The sequence below is a fragment of the Chrysoperla carnea genome, chromosome 1 (assembly GCF_905475395.1).
Source record: "Chrysoperla carnea chromosome 1, inChrCarn1.1, whole genome shotgun sequence".
In the NCBI taxonomy this organism is placed as follows: Eukaryota; Metazoa; Arthropoda; class Insecta; order Neuroptera; family Chrysopidae; genus Chrysoperla; species Chrysoperla carnea.
In genome coordinates this window covers 121,786,713-121,805,648 of record NC_058337.1, presented here as the reverse complement: position 1 = coordinate 121,805,648, position 18,936 = coordinate 121,786,713, and the positions used below count along the sequence as shown (strand labels likewise).

The 18,936-nt window shown below is 30.2% G+C and overlaps 5 protein-coding genes across 7 annotated transcripts; 2 read left to right on the top strand and 3 right to left on the bottom strand.

The window, feature by feature from the left end:
* Positions 1-443: 443 nt before the first annotated feature.
* On the bottom strand, positions 444-1,342 carry LOC123290690 (glutathione S-transferase-like). The gene is made up of 2 exons (XM_044870954.1): positions 894-1,342; positions 444-786 (listed from the first exon to the last, which is right to left on the bottom strand). Exons 1-2 carry the CDS (start codon positions 1,198-1,200, stop codon positions 479-481), a joined length of 615 nt encoding a protein of 204 aa, XP_044726889.1. The 5' UTR covers positions 1,201-1,342; the 3' UTR covers positions 444-478.
* Positions 1,343-3,487: 2,145 nt separating this feature from the next.
* LOC123294057 (ATP-dependent RNA helicase DDX24) lies at positions 3,488-7,223 on the bottom strand. Its single transcript, XM_044875128.1, has 5 exons — positions 7,036-7,223; positions 5,756-6,974; positions 4,914-5,136; positions 4,402-4,631; positions 3,488-4,044 (listed from the first exon to the last, which is right to left on the bottom strand). Exons 1-5 carry the CDS (start codon positions 7,153-7,155, stop codon positions 3,488-3,490), a joined length of 2,349 nt encoding a protein of 782 aa, XP_044731063.1. The 5' UTR covers positions 7,156-7,223.
* Positions 7,224-8,960: 1,737 nt separating this feature from the next.
* Positions 8,961-13,765, top strand: LOC123290689 (secernin-3). 3 transcript variants are annotated; one of them, XM_044870952.1, is made up of 7 exons: positions 8,961-9,114; positions 9,387-9,545; positions 9,607-10,000; positions 10,086-10,189; positions 12,008-12,205; positions 12,289-12,426; positions 13,071-13,765. In XM_044870952.1, exons 1-7 carry the CDS (start codon positions 9,016-9,018, stop codon positions 13,287-13,289), a joined length of 1,311 nt encoding a protein of 436 aa, XP_044726887.1. In that variant the 5' UTR covers positions 8,961-9,015; the 3' UTR covers positions 13,290-13,765. The 3 variants fall into 3 exon arrangements, with proteins under 3 accessions (XP_044726887.1, XP_044726886.1, XP_044726888.1); XM_044870951.1 differs by having other exon boundaries at positions 10,083-10,189; positions 13,071-13,764; XM_044870953.1 differs by lacking the exon at positions 8,961-9,114 and adding an exon at positions 9,179-9,316 and having other exon boundaries at positions 10,083-10,189; positions 13,071-13,764.
* An 870-nt stretch (positions 13,766-14,635) lies between these two features.
* On the bottom strand, positions 14,636-15,936 carry LOC123294046 (zinc finger protein 568-like). Its single transcript, XM_044875118.1, has 3 exons — positions 15,930-15,936; positions 15,429-15,863; positions 14,636-14,697 (listed from the first exon to the last, which is right to left on the bottom strand). Exons 1-3 carry the CDS (start codon positions 15,934-15,936, stop codon positions 14,636-14,638), a joined length of 504 nt encoding a protein of 167 aa, XP_044731053.1.
* Positions 15,937-17,090: 1,154 nt separating this feature from the next.
* On the top strand, positions 17,091-17,964 carry LOC123305806 (DNA polymerase epsilon subunit 4). The gene is made up of 2 exons (XM_044887636.1): positions 17,091-17,481; positions 17,757-17,964. The coding sequence occupies exons 1-2, from the start codon at positions 17,203-17,205 to the stop codon at positions 17,895-17,897; spliced, it is 420 nt and encodes a 139-aa protein (XP_044743571.1). The 5' UTR covers positions 17,091-17,202; the 3' UTR covers positions 17,898-17,964.
* The last annotated feature ends 972 nt before the right edge of the window (positions 17,965-18,936 follow it).

Sequence of the window (18,936 nt, the reverse complement as noted above, 5' to 3'; positions counted from 1 at the left end):
TAATGCTTTAACACGCAGCGATCGTTCTCCTTCTTTTTATCCTTCATGGTTTGCATCCACAAACCTACGAAGGCTATCACTGTCAAGTAAACTTTAAAATTTTACCGCCAAATGTAAATACATTTTTTATTTTAGGCTAGACTGATCGTTTAGATTTGACTTGGAGTAATTTCAATGACCCTACGACACTTTACCCGGCAACACTGCCCAGCGGTATAAGTTGGCTCTACTGGTTCTCCAAATTGAGTTAAAAGGATTGAAAATTATTATGTAGGTTAAGACAGGGTGTCTAGCTAAAATATTACCTTGGTGACGGTGTTCTGCTACTAATATTTTCCTACCACGGTCAATATTTCTAAGTGCTGACCCAGCTATTTTAACAAAAGTTTGCTAGTACTATAAAATTTACTTCAAATTATTTTATTAATTACAACAAAAAAATTACAAAAAAATACAAAATGAATATCACGAAAACAAATTAATATTCAGTTTTAGGACGTTTATCAACCCATGCCTTGACCTTCGGTAATGCTAACACATTATCACGTACTTTTGCCAAATTTGCATATTTATCATTAAGTGAAGTTTCTTTTAAGAATGATTCTAGTAATTCTATAAATGCAAAAAAATATAAATCGGCCCATGATAATTTTCCATTTGCCAAATAACCACTTGTAGCTAACGCATTTAATTTTTCAAGATAAAATGGAACTGTTGTTTTCACAGCTTCTTCATAATTTTTCTTAACTATTTCTGGATCAGGTCCCCATAAAGCATCATACAACTCTGAAAAATATGATTTTCAAAAAATAAGAATTGGTTTAAACTATTTGTCGAAAAAATAAATGGCTTAATTTGGAAAACGACTAAAGATAATTGAATGTCGTACATACTTGTTTTAAGATCATTTATAGTATCCACAACAATATCGGCTTGTAATGCTTCCCAATCATTATCCCCAGCTAATTTATATTGTTTAGCTAAATATCGTGCAACTGCAACATGCTGAAAGATTTGTTTTCCATCAAATTCTAGTAAAGGTAATTGGCCAAATGGTGTATTCGGTTTAAATTTTTGCCATTCTTCGCCACCATATTCCATTCGAACATCTTCAAACTCTTGTCCACCATACGATAACAACAAACGAATTGGCTCACCCAATCCACGAAAATCGAAATATGTTAATTTGTATGCCGGCATTTTTTAACAAATTCGCACAACGCAATTAATACGCACACTAATAAAACTGATTGTTAGTGTTGTTAACTTAAAGGTTTATGATGAGATGTATGGAAGGAAGAGTGTGTGGTGTGGTCCTGTGTGAGTGTGGTTCACATTCTAAATATTTGGATAATAATCAGACAAGAGTGAGTTAGATGATATTTTTATTAATGGTTCTGTAGTATTTTTTTTTTTTTACTTAGATATTTTGGGTAACAATCAGTGGCGGATTTATGCGTAGGCAAAGTAGGTCTGTGCCTACGGCGGAAAAAAATTCGTTTCAATTATTAAAAATTTTTTTGTTTAATAAAAATGTAAAAATGTGAATTTTTTTCAATTTTAGTTAATTTTGCGTGAAACAATCATTTGAAAAAGTCGCCACTTCACTTAAACTATATCTAGTCACTATGTTCGCGAATGTCACTATCCTGGAAGTTTTAGAACTTTTCTCAGAAATACTATAATCTAACCTTCCGTCTTCCGTGGCAAATGGTTGCGCGAACAGAACTTGCACCAGGTGTAACCGATAATCGATATCGCTGTTAGAATGTTTACTTGCACTGCAGTAGCAAATTGTACTACCGAACGTTCATTTTCATGCTTGAAACGTATCAAAACTTATTTGCGTTCCACGATGAAAGAAAACAGACTAAATTCTTTGGCTATAATGTGTATTGAAGTTGAAACTTTGCTACAAGTTGATTTGAACAAAATCATCGATACATTTGCTGTTGAAAAAGTCCGGCGTAAAAACGTACATAGAAATAATTGAAAAATTAATTGTTTTTTTGTTTTGTAAACCTTACTTATGATTAAAAAGTTATTTCATTTATTATATTAAATATTTTTCAATTTCCAAATAAATAAAACAGATTTTTGTTTATAAAAAAAGGCGGCACTTTGATGCCTGCCTATGGGCGGTAAATTCGTAAATCCGCCTCTGCTAACAGTGTTAACATTTCATTATACCCTGTTATATATGTAATACTAATTTCGACTTTTTAAGTACGAGTCCGATTATACATATAATTAACAAATTTTGGGGCATTATTAACTATTTCATAATTGTATCAAGCAAAGCGGGCGAATAGGGTCTAGTTTTGAATATAACAAATGTTTAGCTTTCTGCGTTAATAAATAATACTACATTTTACCTACGGAGATTTGAACAATTTTTAATAAAACCCTTCTTTTCGTTAAATTGAAGGACAAATTTATTTATTATGTTGTTTATGAAATTTAATTTTTATATCTCTAATATGTTTTTTTTAGTGAAAATTCCCCCTCAAAGGGAAAAGGACGCAAAATAAATATAGCGCGAAATAGAAATAATCAAAATACTTAAAAGATGATCAAATACTTACGCTGTGCTTACGAGATACAGCTGTTCTGTTATCTAATCTAGTTCAAATACTTCCAAATAAGTAGACATTTCCCACTACTATATTTTATCTATGTGTAGACATTATCTGAATACAGGATGAAGGACTGATAACGTTGATGATTGCGAAATCGAAAAATATTGTAGAATAAACTCACGAATTTTGCTCTTACAGGCAGTTGACGAAAAATTTAATTAAGATGGAAATGTCGAATTAAGTTTTTTGTCAACTGTGAGATTGAATGTTACTATTTTTTCTCAAACACTTTTACAAAGGTTCACTAAAAAATGCTAAATATTTGAAAATTAGATGTTAAATTTCAATAATCACTTCCGCATAGAGCAAAACTGGGGTACCATATCGGATGAAGCCTAGCCTAAAGCCAGCACTGACACTTTACTAAAAAGGCCCATTCAAAACAAATTTTTGAATGAAATAAAATGGTATTTTTAACCACTTTGAATTGAAGCATTCTTTCATAATTTTTCTAAAATTCATCGTAGTTTATTGCTCGGGAGGCGTACACGAAAAAATCATGCGAGATGGTTGCGTCGAGATAAAAAAAAACCTAGGCCTCACGAGCCTACGCCTAAATCCGCCTCCGTAGAGAGCTTAAAGTCATAAATAATTTTATATTTTCGCGGTCAATTCCTAAAATTATTTTTAATTGTTCATTTTCCGCGGAGAGTTTAAATTATCAAAAGTTTTGTTATTCTGACACTAACCCGCGAATTCCAGCGCAAATAGCAATTACTTTCATCGTAAATGTAATTTACTCTAACCATATTTTAGAAACTCAGAATGGTGCAACTAAAATTAATAAAATAAAATACAAAATTAAATTTAAACTATTTTAATAAAAAATATTTATTTACAAAAATTATTTATTCATCATTATTTGCAGCTTCTTCTGCTTTCTTTTTCTGTAATTTCTTTTTCTCCTTTTTCTTAGCATCCTTCTTGCGTTGTTTAAATAATTTACGTTCCCGTTTAATATCTTTTGGTGGTTTTTTCATTTTTTGCATTAATGAACCAAGTTTATTTTTACCGGATCGTGCATAATTTTCCATAGCGGATTTCATTACACTAATTGCATTTTCATCTGATTTATCTTTTATTTGATTTATATTTAATGAAGGATATTTAAAACTAAAACCTTTTGGAAAAACTGGTTGTGATAACAAACTGTCTAATTGTTTACGTTTTATATGTGCTTCTCGTTTTTGTTTCGATATTGTTTCTACGTCGTAAGAGTGACCCGGTGCATCCCTATCGTCAACTATAATATCCATTTCTTCAATAGCTTTCTGCAACCAACCTGTTTCAGAGTTGGCTCGTCGTGTTTGTAATTCTAATTTATCAAGATCTCGTGCTAAATTTACACGTTGTTTTACAGCTGATAACATTTTATCCTCTACTGGGAAAAGTGGCAAGTCTTCGGCTGTAATAATAAAAATTTTTAAGTACTCCTAATTTTTAAGATGGAAAAAATAATATAAGAATCCATGATAGTCAGATAACATTAGCGGAAAATTTATTACCAGTCTTGGGGGAACAGTCCCCGCCGAGAAGCTTCAAGTGTATTGCGTCATTTCTGATTTCGATAAATCAAGTAGCTTCATTGGATTATACAAGTGAAATTTACAAAATTTAAACCCTCTCAACCCCCTCCCCTCAAATTTTCTTGAAACATAGCTGAGAACACCCGTTTAAGAGCTACGATGCCACAGACAGACAGACAGACACACATAAAAAGTTTTCGTTGAAAATGATCAAATCACCATGGTAATTTACTAACTTTTTCCTAGAGTATGACAAAGTTTGATATACGTTCTTAATTCTGTAGGTTCCATTATCAAAATAGCAATTCCTTCAGACATAGCACGTGCTGTTCGACCAGATCGATGAACATAATTCTCGGCTGTTCGAGGCACTTGATAATGAATAACATGTTGAACTTCTGGAATATCTAAACCACGTGCAGCCACATCAGTTGCAACTAAAATTGCATTTTCATTGTCACGAAACCTTAGAGCAAAAAGAAATTTTATTTTAAAATAATATATACAACCACAGACTTAAATTAAAATTATAGACTTTCATATGTTATACCACGGATCTAGTAATTATAGTAGGGATGTAGTATAAAGTCCTACTTTAGACCATTAAAGACTACATGCTTTTTTTTACATTATAACTATAACCTAAAACATTCCCGCATTATTCAATGCTTTTATTTTTTATAATGTGTTATCAGTCTATATTTAATAGACGTCCGTGTACATACATTATTCGAATAATTAATCATACCTTTCTAAATTCTTAAGACGTTGCCGTTGTTGAATACTGGCATGTAACGGTATCGGTTCACATTTTAGTAAATTAAATAAAGTAGTTAATCGTTTAACGCATCCGATTGAATTACAGAAAACTAATGTACGACCAGGATGTCGTTTTAAAAAATAGTATAAATAATAATCTTTCTCCTCAATGGGACAAGTTATACGGCATTCTGTTAATGATGCAGCAGTTCCTAAAAATAAAACAGTTTTTCATAAATCATAATTATATATAATTCAAATAATAAAACTTAGATGGAACTACGGTTAGCTTGACTTCTCTGACTCGATCTTACTAACGCAGTACTCGAAATCATCTACCAGACTTTATTCGGGTAATAGAGATTTAAAATTAAATATTTTGTATGGAGATATATAGACCACAAGCCCTTGCTGAAATTTTCTAGGTGAAATGACTCCCAAGGAATCATGTTGAAAAAGATGCTACTATATGTAAAAGTAAGTTTAAACACTATGGCGTCAGTTTTACGCGTTTTAAAGTTTCAACTTGATATCTGTTTTCGTTTTTGAGTAGTCGTGATGACAGAAGGACAGACGACAGACAGACAGACGGAAATGGGCTAATTAGGTGATTCTATGAACACCTATACAAAATTTTTTTTCGTAGCATCAATATTTTCAAGCGTTACAAACTTGGGACTAATCCTAATATATTAAGTATATTTCATATACATGGTATAAAAACTTGTGCAGCACCGCGTTATCACGCGATGGACGAATGATAAAATATTCGAATAAAAATAAACCATAAAACATGCAAATTTTCATTGATAATCTTAATTTAAAACTTACCAGTTTCTCTTGAAATATCCACAACTTTTGGATTCGTCATACCAACCATATCAATAAGACGTTGAATTTTCTGCCCTGGTGTTAATTTCAAAATATTTCTACCTTTACCCAATTTTTTCTTAGTTAACAAATGTTTCGGTAAATCATGAACCAACGTTAACGTTGCAGAAAAAACAAAATTTTGTCGTGTTTTCTTCGCTAATTCATTGGCATTAATTCGTTCTAATAAATTATGTAATTCATGAAAATGACCCCGTTCAATCATTCGATCAGTTTCATCAATTGCAAAATATTTAATATTATCGATTTTTGATAAATGTGGATTACCATCCTGTATTAATTCCCATAAACGTCCTGGTGTTGCGACAACTATTTCGGGACATTTACTTAATACACGTTCTTGTTTTACAGCGGCCATACCTCCAACAATAGCTGCTACACGAATGTTTGTGTATTTTGTGATCGCTATTAGATGGTTTTTAACTTGTATCGCTAATTCCCGGGTTGGAGTTAAAATTAACGCATATAAAGGTGCTAAAGATTTATTTAAAGCTGGAATATTTTTAGGTGGATTTTCCGTATTTTCATCATCATCTTCCCAACTCAATTCATCGGAGTCATCTTCATAGAATACTTCGGATTCATTAACGTTGCTTAATTTATCATCATTTGATTTATTTTCTTCATTATCGAAATCTTTATCAAAACCACTATCGGTATCGCTGTTCTGATTTTGATTTTTTAATTCTAAAATTCTAGTAATTATTGGTAATCCAAACGCTAAAGTTTTACCACTACCAGTTTCTGCAGCCCCCAGAATATCTCGTCGACCAAGAATAGCTGGTTTAAGAGTTAAGTCTTGAATTTGTGTAGGAGTTCTAAATCCAAGATCAGCTATCGCTTGAATTAACTCGTCAGGTAATCCATAATTTAACCATGCTTGCATTTCATTCATTGGACATTTTTCAAATTTTGTTAATTTACTTCCAACTTCAGTTTTTTGTTTAACAGCTTTTTGTTTTTTTGGTTTTTTATTTTTCGGCAGAAGGACAAATTTTCCAGGAATAGAAACTTCTTCATTATTATTTTCATTTTTCTTTGATTTTTTTTTCACTTTTTTAGATTTTTTATCATCATTATTAAAATCTACTTCGATGAAATCTGATTCTGATACTTTTCGTTTTTTAGATTTTTTCTTAGGTTCAAAATTATCGGATTTCTGAAAATTAAAAATTTATTTTACAATACTGTTCCGTGAAAAATGTGATTTCTGTACTAACCTCTGTATCAAATTCTCCCAGATAATAATCAGTTAATTCTTCAATTCCAATTAAATCCGATAAATTTTCGTTTAGAAATCCTCCTTCTAATTTCACCGGTTTCCATTTTCTAATGGACATTTTCGATTATATTCGATTTTCAAAAATTGTTTTCTTTTTCTCAGCCGCTGACTTAACCTATAAATTACACGCTCTCTGTACTTCTTTATTTTCTTTTTGGTTCCAAAAATTCACGATAGAGTGCTCTCTAAAAAAAACCGGTTACGTTAAAATTGACGTTAAAAGACGGCGTCAAATGCTTAAGATACACTAAAATAAATATTATCAATTACTTTTAAATCTTTATAAAGTTTTCGAAAATTTATAATAATTTTTTTAAGGAATATATCATTGAAAAATAACATTATTAGCTTCTTTTTTAAATATAATCTTAATTAAATCAATAAAATTGCTTCACATGTACATTGTTAAACGTTTTTGTATCTATTTTGCCGTCAAATTATGTTTATTGGGAACTGACATGGAGGCGTGGCTTAAAAAACATGTCGGAAAGTAACTTACACTTTTAAATGTTTAACCCATGTGTTAAAAAAAACGTTAAAAATTCATTTTTCGTTTTCTATTCGTGGTTTGTTGCTGAAAATTTATTTATAATTAATGTAAACTTTAATGAAAAATACGTAAAAATTATGCTCAAAGGTTTAAAGTTGGCGTTTTTTGAACGTTTATTACATGAGGCGTGTTTACTCAAAAACAAAGATCTGTCAACTTCAAAATAATTATAATATCCAGATAATACCTGACAGTTACATTGAATGTTATGGAAGCGCAAACAGAATTATAGTTGCTGTTGGCAAACAGAATTATATGATCTTATCACAGACTAAAGTGTTTGAAGTCTGGAAACTGGAAAAACAAAGATTTTTATAAATCTTACCAATGTAAAAAATATTTTTTAATTAAAAGTTATAAAGAATGGCAGAATATTCTGAGTAAGCTGTAACGAAATAGGTTGATGCCCAAATTTTCCAAAATTTTAATCCTGGTCTATTAAAAAAATCCTATGGATTTTCTTTTGAAATTAATAGGTTTCAGATGGATGTGAATCCATTTTTTTCTACTAAGATGAAATAGTTAACCAGCAATAATCCAATAAATCTGACAGGCTAATTTATACTTACAACTTAAGTAAACAGGCTAAAAACATTTTTATATCATGCATATATGTAATCTAATATGCAAGGTATACTAAGTTTAGTCCCAACTTTGTAACGCTTAAAAATATTGATGCTACAAAAAAAATTTTGGTCTGTCTGCCAACACGATAACTCAAAAACGAAAAGAGATATCAAGCTGAAATTTTTATAGCGTACTCAGGACGTAAAAATAGAGGTCAAGTTCGTAAATGAGCAATAGAGGTCAATTGGGTCTTGGGTCCGAAGAATCCATCTTGGAAACCATTAGAGATAGAACAAAAGTTTAAATAGAAAAAATGTTCCTTATAAGAACTAAACAACTTTTGTTTGAAACATTTTTTCATAAACAGTAATGTTTACCCGTGAGGGAGCAAATTAGGCGTAAATTGTATAGTATGTATTATATGGGAATATCAGTTATGTATGTGTGAGTATATTTGTAATGTGATAGAGTAATCAACACTGTCTATGCATGGTATTTTAACAATTAACTGAGTCAATTGTTTGTTTTCACTTGTTATACTTGATACATAAATTAATATTTAAATATAGGTATGAAACTTGATAGCTTAGATTGTTGCAAGCCTATAGATTGTTGTGACCACGTGAAGAATTCTCAAAGCTACAAACTTTGCAATAAAAAACATTCATCGCCAACTCCACTAACTCCAGATATTCTCTCTCCAAGCTATGTTTTTCAATTGGAGTAAAATTTTATGAGAATGTGTTTGCAATTTAACGGATACGGCAAAATCGATTAATACAATATGACCATTAGATTGATATGATAGCTCGTATCAAATGTCAAATAGACATCTGTCAAGTAAGCAGACAGACACGTCGATTCAGCTATTTCAAGAAGATTGAAGGGCATATTATCGCTGTAAGTATTTGTTTACTTAATATGACAAGATACTGCATTTAAAATTAACAATCTTATCTTATATTTTTAATTAATAAACATTAAAATATCAATATGTAAAGTTATTTAATTAGTTTTGTATGTAGTTTCATTGAACCATTGTTCCGGTTGAGAAGCAATTAACTATTTGGGTAGTGGTGACCTTAATTAATCATAAAACACCGTTAGAATTCTAAATTTTTTTTAATCTTTCTCTTACAATATTATATACAATCTATTCTGTTTTTGGACAGATTACGAAAATGGAAGCTCCACAATCGTGTGATACATTTGTAGTTTTACCACCACTTACAAAATATGGGGTAGTTTTTGGTAAAAATTCTGATCGACCACAAGGTGAAATTCAAGAAGTGGTATATTTCCCCGCAACCCAACGAGATGGAAAAATTAAGGTATTGTAATAATGTCCCCGGATATTAAACAATTTTTAAAAATGTATCATAACGGTTTTAGTGTACTTACATCGAAATTGATTCAGAAGGTCCTTCACAAGCCGTGATTTTAAGTAAACCCGGTTGGATGTGGGGTGCAGAAATGGGAGCAAATGAGAGCAGTGTAGTGATTGGAAACGAAGCAATATGGACTCGTGATACGAATAAAGAATTTGATCCAGTTGTTAAACGACTATTGGGAATGGATCTTGTCAGATTAGGATTGGAGTATGGTAAAACAGCAGAAGATGCATGTAATGTGATAGTAAAATTATTAGAAAAGTATGGGCAAGGTGGGCCTTGTTCACAAAATGATCCAAATTTTGGTTATCATAATAGTTTCTTAATTGCTGATCCAACATGTGCTTGGGTTTTGGAAACTATTGGAAAGCATTGGGTCGCTAAAAAAATAACCGGTGTGTAAAAAAAAACATTTTTTGATTTTTTTAAAATTATACATTTAACTTTTCGTCTAATGATCTAATTTGGTTTTTTTAGAAGGTTATTATAACATTTCAAATTCATTATCCATAACCACTGACTTTGATAAACATTCCGAAGGCCTTTTAGAATATGCAAAGGAAAAATGCTTATGGGATAGTGAGGTATAACCAATACATGTTGGCGCAAAATAAACGTTAAGATTTGAATCCTTCATAATTTCATACAATCATACTTTTTTCCTGAAAATTTTCTGCTATCTTTTGCAAAATTTTAGGTTTTATGGCTCTGATTTCATTGAAAATTAATTTTTTATTTATAGAGAGTTCTTCTTGGCTTATTAATATATACTCTTTCTTTCTAATATCTCTAAAAGAAACCCGAGTTAAATCCGAATAATTCCAAAGCCAATTGTATTAATCAAATATATCCCTTATCAAAGCCATTGAGTGTTTGACAGCCTGGGTTGTGGCATCAGAGAAGAGTTCCTAATGATTCCTTGTTTTCATTAATATAAACTTCAAATTTCGCGAGTGGCTTTTTTTTGGAAAGTCTACCAAACTGTCTCTCTACGACTTTTTTCGAAAGTGCTGCATTTTTAAACAATCATAATAACGTCAAATTTAAGCTATCGATCTGAAAAAATAGAGCAGGGATTTGTCGGACAATACGGTCACTTGATAACATTAATAATTATTAAATAATATCATGCTTATTTGAAAACGCACACGGATCTAGTAATTATAGTAGGGATGTAGTATAAAGTCCTACTTTAGATGAGGGGGGTGTATCACTCAGGGGGAAGCAATGTGCCTACTTTTGATTGGATGCGGCTCTCATTTGCGGGAAATTCAAATAGAACGATAATACTTCGTGTGTTTTAAATTTTAATATTTCTATCTTCATGGTTTTAGATTGCCTCAAGCAATATGCCTGCTTTTGATTGGCTGCGGCTGTTCGCACTCTCAATTGCGGGAAAATTTAAATGGGTAGCGAATTCTGCGTGTGTTGTAGATTGGTCCGAGCAAAAAATGTTACTAATCCGACTAATTACCTAAAGAATATATCGTAAATAATTCGTAAAATAATAAAAATAAAACTTCATTTATTTAAATTAAGATTAGGTTCACGGGTACATAATTAAATACGTCAATAGGTATTAATTTCCCCAAATAAATGTTTACATTAATGTATTGAAAATTAATCGACGTATTTTCAAGACATTCTTAAGCCTTCTTTTGAATTTCATTAGTTAACTTATAATAGTTGTAACACTAGGATTGAAGATTGAATATTCACTAAAATGAATAAAATATTGTTGCGTTTAGGCTACTTATATCGTTGAAAAAATTGTTTTAAAACAAGCATAAATACTTCACGTATTTATTTTTCTTTACAAATTTTAATTTTCTTTTGAATATAAGATTATTTATTTATGTTGTCCACACACGTCAACCATATGTCAAACATGTTTTCATGCTTACAAACGAAACAAAAACATTTAAAGAAGGCTTTGAGCATACTTTCAGCATGCGTCTAGTTAACAGCCAATAGAAAGTAGGCACAATGATACCCTGCCTCTCCCCCCTGAGTGAGACTCACCCCACTCGGTTATACTCCATCCCTTTTAAAATATTTCTATATCCATGAAAACGCATAACTTTCCAAAAAAGTCGTAGAGAGAAAGTTTGGTGGACTCGTCAAAGGAATCAACTCACGAAATTTCTGCTGTCTCGCGGACTATTATTTTTTAATCCGATAGTTCAGTTTACAAATTAAAAAATATCGAAAATATACACACCCAACTAAATAAAAACAGGAGAAAGTTAATTTTCAAAAGAAAAATTATCCATAAATTACTAAAATAACATTGAAAAATTGATATACAAAAATTATAAACGATTCAAATCGTAACGCTCGTTTTGCAAGACGCAGTATAAAATTTTACGTTTCATATAAATAATAAATTTGAAATTATTTAGGGAAAATTTGATTTTGCTGCTGCATTTTGTGCAGGATCAAAAATTGGTTGTGAACGTTATGATGCTGGTAAAGAACTTCTTGCGGATTTAACCGCACCAAAATGTTTCAATGAACGAGCAATGTTTGGTTTGTTACGGGATGGAAAATCAGGTATTTGTAGAACTGTAAGTGAAGCATTCCCAACGCAAGGTAGTCAAGTAAGTTCTATTCAACAAGTTTTTGTTACAGTTATAAACTTATAAATATTTTTAAAAATACTTTATTTTAACATTTTTTTTAGGTTTCCACCCTGGTTGCTCAGGGTCCAAGTATTCATTGGTTTACAGCTACACCAGATCCATCACATTCTGTATACAAACCGTTCGCGTTTACTCCAAATGTAAAAGTATCTGTTCATACAAAGTGTCCTGAAAATGAAGTAAGTATTTTAAAAAATTTACAATTTGTAGAAGAATCCATTCACTCGCGCTCCGAAATCCTTGTCCATGCATCATAGTTTTTTGTTTTGGTTATATGCAAATAGATGGAGATTTTGCGTAGGGGGGCTATATGAAAACAGTTGAATTCTTTTATATGTTATTACTCTAGCAAGTTTTTTTCTGTCCTATCCTTATCTTCCTTATTCCTTTATTAAATTACATGATACATCACTCATTTTCAAGCTTATTGTGTCTAGGTTAGACGAAAAATATACTTACGGTCTAAAAATGTACCGCTTAGAAAAAAAAACCCTAAATAATTTAAACAAAAAATATCATAAATGTAAAAACTAACATGTTTGCTTAATAAACTTATTATTTAAATTTATGATATTTTTTCGTGTAAATTAATTGTCTAGCGTGTTTTTTTTTTTCCTAAACGGTACATTTTTAGACCGGGAGCATATTTTTTGTCAAACCTGAACAAAATAAGCTTGAAAATGAGGGATGGATCATGGAATTTGAAAAAGGAATAAAGAAGATAAAGATACAACAGAAAAAAAACTTGGTAGAGTAATAATATATAAAATAAACGTTCAAAAAATATGTACTGTCTTAAAAAAGTGATATTTTCTTTTTAAAGCCTGGAGCAAAACATCGATTATATGAACTTCATGAAAAAGCTACTTCAGATGCAAAAAAATCAGGTCAAGTACTTCCACTTCTTTGTAGCATGGAAAAACAGTGTGTACAAGAACTAAACGATCTTGTTGAAGAAATAAAACAAAATCCAGATAAATTATCTGAATTAGATGATTTATTCAAAGATGCTGTTGAAACTGAAGTAAAATTTTATCGCTAAATTCACAGATAAAATCTATCTAATGTAAAAAAAAAATATAAATATTTTTATTCAATGGGCGATAATCAATAGTTTAGAAATATGGTTATTTTTCTTCTAAATAGAAAAATAAATTTATATTTTTATTTATTTGTGTAGCCATTTTCCAAATGATATGAAAAGCTTCCGTGTTTCAACATAATAATTTGTTGATAACAAGAGTATTTTGAAAAGAGATGAAAGAGTTTTTAAGAAGAAATATTTTGATTTGTGCATGATAATCAAAAAGTTTTCGTGTCGTCACTTTAAAATCTTTTAATGATTTTAATTTTTTTACGGTTGTCTTGCCTTTTTGAAGTGACATGTCAGAAAACGAATATTATACTAGGTACTTACAACCCCATGCTTAGCTTAAAGGGATAATTATGTTTTTTGGATTGATATTGTGATAACTTTATCTTATCCATAAAAATTAATTTTATTTAAATATTTAAATTGCTTTAATATATAAATGTGAAATGTATTTAAAAAAAAAAATTTATAATTTTAATAAAAATGCATTCTAAAAAATATTATTCATATTCATTAAAATGTTATTATCCTACATAATCCTGTAATAGTCTAGCCGAGCAGTTCAAATTTTTCAGCACAAAAAATTTTTTAGCTACCCGGGATGCTCCCTGTCGACCTTACGCTAAACTCATACGCGTCGAAAAAGCAACGTTGTCACAGGTTATTCATTTATACTCTCGAAACAGAGAGTATAAAAATCGAATGGATGGCGAAATTTCCGATGCAAGAGCCCCGTTAATAATACTAACATCTTTTGATCGAAACATTTTTTATAAACCCATTCGTCATGAACCTATATAACATGAAATTTGAAAAAAGTTAAAATTTATGTAAAAATATACTTAAATATTCTGATTTCGAGTCATAAAAGCACTATTTTCTTTTAAAATATTAAAATTAAAAATCGTAATTTTTAAACTGTATATCACGTGTCCTAAACCGCGGGGAAGCCCTGCTGTGATGTCATATCGGTATGATCCATAGACCATCAGTTAGTTCAGTGTAGACAGCTGGATATAATATATCCATAGATAATAAGTATTTATATTTACTATAATTAGATGTCTATGAATATATCTGTCAAACTTATTTGTGTTATTTCGTATAATGATACCCATATTACGTCATCAAATTGGATGTTCGCGTTTTTGACAGTTTAAAAAAGGTTTAAAATTTAATTTTTTTTCAATAAAGCGTGTGTATTTTTCCGAAATAAATTTTTGGTGACTTTTTATTAGCAAAATCAACATTTTGAAGTACTTTTTCAAAAATAGTGGAATACCCTATTACTTAAGTTATGAACACATATCCTGAACTGTGTTCTTTTGACTTGCAGCTGCCTTTTTATTTATGGGAGCTGTAATTAAAAAATGTTTGAAAGACGATACTTTTTTAATGTAAAAAAAAAATGTTTTATTTGTTAATTAATCAAAACAGCAAGATTTTTATGTTCATGATTGTTTAATTCGTTTTTGTGGGTAAAAACTCGATCGCAGTCTTGGCATGCATATGGAGGTCCTTTATGAATTTGTATATGTTTCATTAAATTTATTTTGTTGCCTAATTTTTTTACGCAAATATCACATGTTAATGATTTTTTCTTTGTATGAGTCCGTTCGTGGCCAACCAATGTGATAAACAAATTAAATTTCTTATCACAAATACCACATGAGTAAGGTGTTTCCCCAGTATGAATTCGTATATGGCTATCTAAATTGTTCTTTCGGGAAAAGTTTTTATCACAAACATTACACGTAAAAGGTTTTTCCCCAGTATGAATTCGTATATGCCTATCTAAAGTGTTCTTTTGGGTAAATTTTTTATCACAAACATTACACTTAAAACGTTTTTCCCCAGTATGAATTCGTATATGCCTATCTAAATCGTTCCTTTGGGTAAATTTTTTATCACAAACATTACATGTAAAAGGTTTTTCCCCAGTATGAATTAGTATGTGCCTATCTAAATTGTTCTTTCGGGAAAAGTTTATATCACAAACATTACACGTAAAAGGTTTTTCCCCAGTATGGATTCGTATATGGCTATTTAAACTTTGCTTTGTGGAAAAGTTTTTATCACACAGATTACAGGTAAAACGTTTTTTCTCATTATGAATTCGTATATGGCTATCTAAATTGTTCTTTTGGGTAAATTTTTTATCACAAACATTACACGTAAAAGGTTTTTCCCCAGTATGGATTCGTATATGCCTATCTAAATTGTTCTTTCGGGTAAATTTTTTATCACACACATTATATGTGAAAATCCTTTCCCCAGTATGATCCGAATTAGTTACTTCCAACACTTCATTGTAATCTTCATCTTCTTCATCTTTAATCATTAGCTCTGAATGTAATTCTTGTTCAATTTTAATTCGTTCCTTGTCTATAATTTCTATTTTATTATCAATATCGTCGTCATACATGTTATGATTGCTTGAATAAAATTCTTTAAACATTTCATCATTATCTTCATGCTTAATTATCAACTCTGAACATAATTTTTCTATCTTCATATTTTCACCTGTATTTTCACCATAATTTATTTTAAAGGAATGATATTTTAACCCAGTAATAAAAAACATCTTACCATTCATTTTGGAAGAAAAAAAGAGCGTCGAGTAATATTTAAAATTTACAATAATAATAATAAAAAAAAAAAAACGTAAACTTAGACGAAACTAGGTTATATTATTCTATATAATCAAAGAGGTTATATTTCCCGCTAATATATTTTGTTATTAATTCTATGTATATAACATGAAGGTTATAAAGAAGGAGAACGATAGCTACGTGCTAAAGCATTAGCGCACAAGTCCCTGAATTATTCCAATTATATAGTTATATTAGTTCACAACAGCCCGTTGTGAACTAATGAGACAACTTAGCGATCCCAGCGCCTCACTTATTTTGTCCATATTTTGGGGACAATATTTTCTATTGCGATCGTTATCCTTCTTTATAGCCTTCATGGTATATAACATGGAGGATTAAAATATATGATCTAAGCATGGAGGTTATAGACCTGTATAACCTCCATGGTATATAATATACGACATGAGTGCATATCGGAATTTGGACCCTAGATCATCTATTACGCGCCAGGATATTATATTGTATATAAAGACATGAGCATTAATAATCATGGCTAATCATTTATTATCCTTCTCAATCATCTTGGCGAGGTGGTTCTAGCTCTGTTGCCTATCCGGTTAGTATATTCAACTCTTTGAAAATGTTCTAACTGGATGGCAACAGAGTTAGAAGCGTATGGCATCCACTTACAGCCTAGCAAACCCTTGGATCATATATTTATTCACAGAGAAAATTAAAAAAGAAAACAACACAATATTCAAAAAGCTGACAGAGAAACACAATAACAGAGCATGGTATTCAATACGCATGATCGTATTAACGAAAGCCAGCTGTTTCAATAGTTACTGTTTGTTTAATTAATTCTGTATAAAAGTTTGAAAAAATGGTTAGTCAAACTAAATCTTTTATCTATGGGTTAGATATTGTTTTATTTGCAAGAAATTTTAAAGTAGACATGTATCACAGGTTAGTTAAATTCAATTTTTAAATAATATTTATCGAATGGCAATTATTATGTTGTAAATACGCGAAAGGACATTATATTGTATATTAAGACATGCGCATTACAACCGCATGCTCTCTCATTTATTACCTTTATTCACCATTTTTGAAAGGTGGTTCTCACTCTATTGCCAGTTCTATAGTAAATATTCAAAGAGCAGACTCCTAGCGCTCTCTACTTGTATAATCTCCATGGTATTTTTTTAATTTTCTTTTGAGGTTATGAAAATTTTTCAAATTTTATTTGGCGCATTTTCAATTTCACAATGTCAGATAATACAAATATTTTAAATGAAAACGTTAATATGGAAGAATATAGTGAAGAAATGTTTGATAGTGAAAATTTAATTACAGAAGATGGCAACGACGTTGATATTGAAGATGAGATTGAGAAACCAACAGCAGAACAGACTCCAAATGAACAAACTGAACACGAACAGAAATTAACCAAATTACCTTTAGCACGAATTAAAAATATTATGAAAATGGATCCAGATTTGAATCTTACAAGTCAAGAAGCTGTATTTTTAGTTGCCAAAGCTACAGTTAGTAGTCAAAATACTTGTACATAGATATAAACTTTTTAAGGTGTTTTAGTTCAAGTTTTCCACAAAGTATAATTTTACTACTAATTTTATACTAATTACCCCGTTGAAAAACCGGACGGGTTAATTTTTTTAATGCTGAGATATTTTACGCCGCACATACTACACTAATCTTAAAAACAATTTTCCACAAAGTTATATATGTGAAAATTTGAATTGAAACTTTTCAAGTTGAATGTATCTTAAACTTCTAAATCTCCTCTTTAATTTTTCAGGAATTATTTATTGGATCTTTAGCACGTGAAACATTTGCAATTACATCTAAAAATAAGAAGAAAACAATGCAACGTAAAGATTTAGATGCGGCTATCGAATCAGTCGACGCTCTATGTTTTCTTGAAGGAACTTTAGATTAGTTATTAAAATGTGTTGTTTAGTTATTTAATCAGATATTTTGTACGTATTTTTTAATAATAAAGGTTTTTTTTTCATATCTTTATATCTGTCTGTATAAAACTTGGTTAAATAAGTTGGAAGTTTTAAAAACTTAAGAATTGTTTACATTTAAAGTAGTTATATACCGGTAGCCAATCAAAAATTTTTGGCTTATTACCTTTACAAGTTTTTTTACTGTTACTTTATCTCCTACACTACTGTCTCACACATATACTACTAGGAATGAATACATATATACTCTCCTCCATTAAAAATAATGCTCTAATAACTTTTTTTAATAATTAGAAATATAATATTTAAAGGGTGCTTTATCACATCCAAATTAGATCAAAATTTTGGTAAATCCAGTATGCAATCCTACTAAATTTACTTACCTTTAATAGATTTGAACTTACCTTTTAGTGCAATAAATAAGCCGGAAAATACCATCAAATGTGTGGAAAAGTGGTGGAACAGCTTCGATTTTAAAAATTTTTCGTGTACGTGTTTCTTAGAAAACTGAGGAAATTAGGGTGGTTTTCCCATCCCCAAAACACTCCAAATAGTAACAGTGAAAACAAATCAATATTTCAACTCGAAAATCGTCTCCCGAGGGTTTTTGAGGCCGCTGATCATGAATTCAAGGTTAAAAAGCAACTGAATAAAGTTGCAACCCCATTAAAACTACCCCTGGAAGTGATAGACAAAAACTTTATTATATTCAAGATTTTGCTTCATTTCCAAAACAAATTAATATCCACTAAAAAGTAAAAAATAACAATAATATAATGTAGTTAAAACTATTGTTATTTTTGGAGTCGGTGTTAGCCAAGGAAACAACTCTGATAGAACATTAGCCTGGCTGACACCGACTCCAAAAATAACAATAGTTCTAACTACATTATATTATCGTTATTTTTTTACTTTTTAGTGCATATTAATTTGTTTTGGAAAAGTTTTTCTTTTGAAGTCGGTTTTCTTTTTGTTAAAAGTTTTTTTTATTTGTTACTATTTTGACTG

Excerpts from the sequence above, each read along its gene's own strand:
- LOC123290690 (XM_044870954.1), bottom strand. The coding sequence starts at position 1,200 with ATGCCGGCATACAAATTAACATATTTCGATTTTCGTGGATTGGGTGAG. Across the intron at positions 787-893 it reads TATAAATGATCTTAAAACAA|AGTTGTATGATGCTTTATGG; the intron begins GTATGTACGACA and ends CATATTTTTCAG.
- LOC123294057 (XM_044875128.1), bottom strand. The coding sequence starts at position 7,155 with ATGTCCATTAGAAAATGGAAACCGGTGAAATTAGAAGGAGGATTTCTA. Across the intron at positions 6,975-7,035 it reads TGGGAGAATTTGATACAGAG|AAATCCGATAATTTTGAACC; the intron begins GTTAGTACAGAA and ends TTTAATTTTCAG. Across the intron at positions 4,632-4,913 it reads CGTCTTAAGAATTTAGAAAG|GTTTCGTGACAATGAAAATG; the intron begins GTATGATTAATT and ends TTTTGCTCTAAG.
- LOC123290689 (XM_044870951.1), top strand. The coding sequence starts at position 9,016 with ATGATAGCTCGTATCAAATGTCAAATAGACATCTGTCAAGTAAGCAGA. Across the intron at positions 9,115-9,386 it reads TTGAAGGGCATATTATCGCT|ATTACGAAAATGGAAGCTCC; the intron begins GTAAGTATTTGT and ends GTTTTTGGACAG. Across the intron at positions 9,546-9,606 it reads AACGAGATGGAAAAATTAAG|TGTACTTACATCGAAATTGA; the intron begins GTATTGTAATAA and ends TAACGGTTTTAG.
- LOC123294046 (XM_044875118.1), bottom strand. Across the intron at positions 14,698-15,428 it reads TGAGAAAAAACGTTTTACCT|CTCCCATAAATAAAAAGGCA; the intron begins GTAATCTGTGTG and ends TTTTAATTACAG.
- LOC123305806 (XM_044887636.1), top strand. The coding sequence starts at position 17,203 with ATGTCAGATAATACAAATATTTTAAATGAAAACGTTAATATGGAAGAA. Across the intron at positions 17,482-17,756 it reads TTTTAGTTGCCAAAGCTACA|GAATTATTTATTGGATCTTT; the intron begins GTTAGTAGTCAA and ends TTAATTTTTCAG.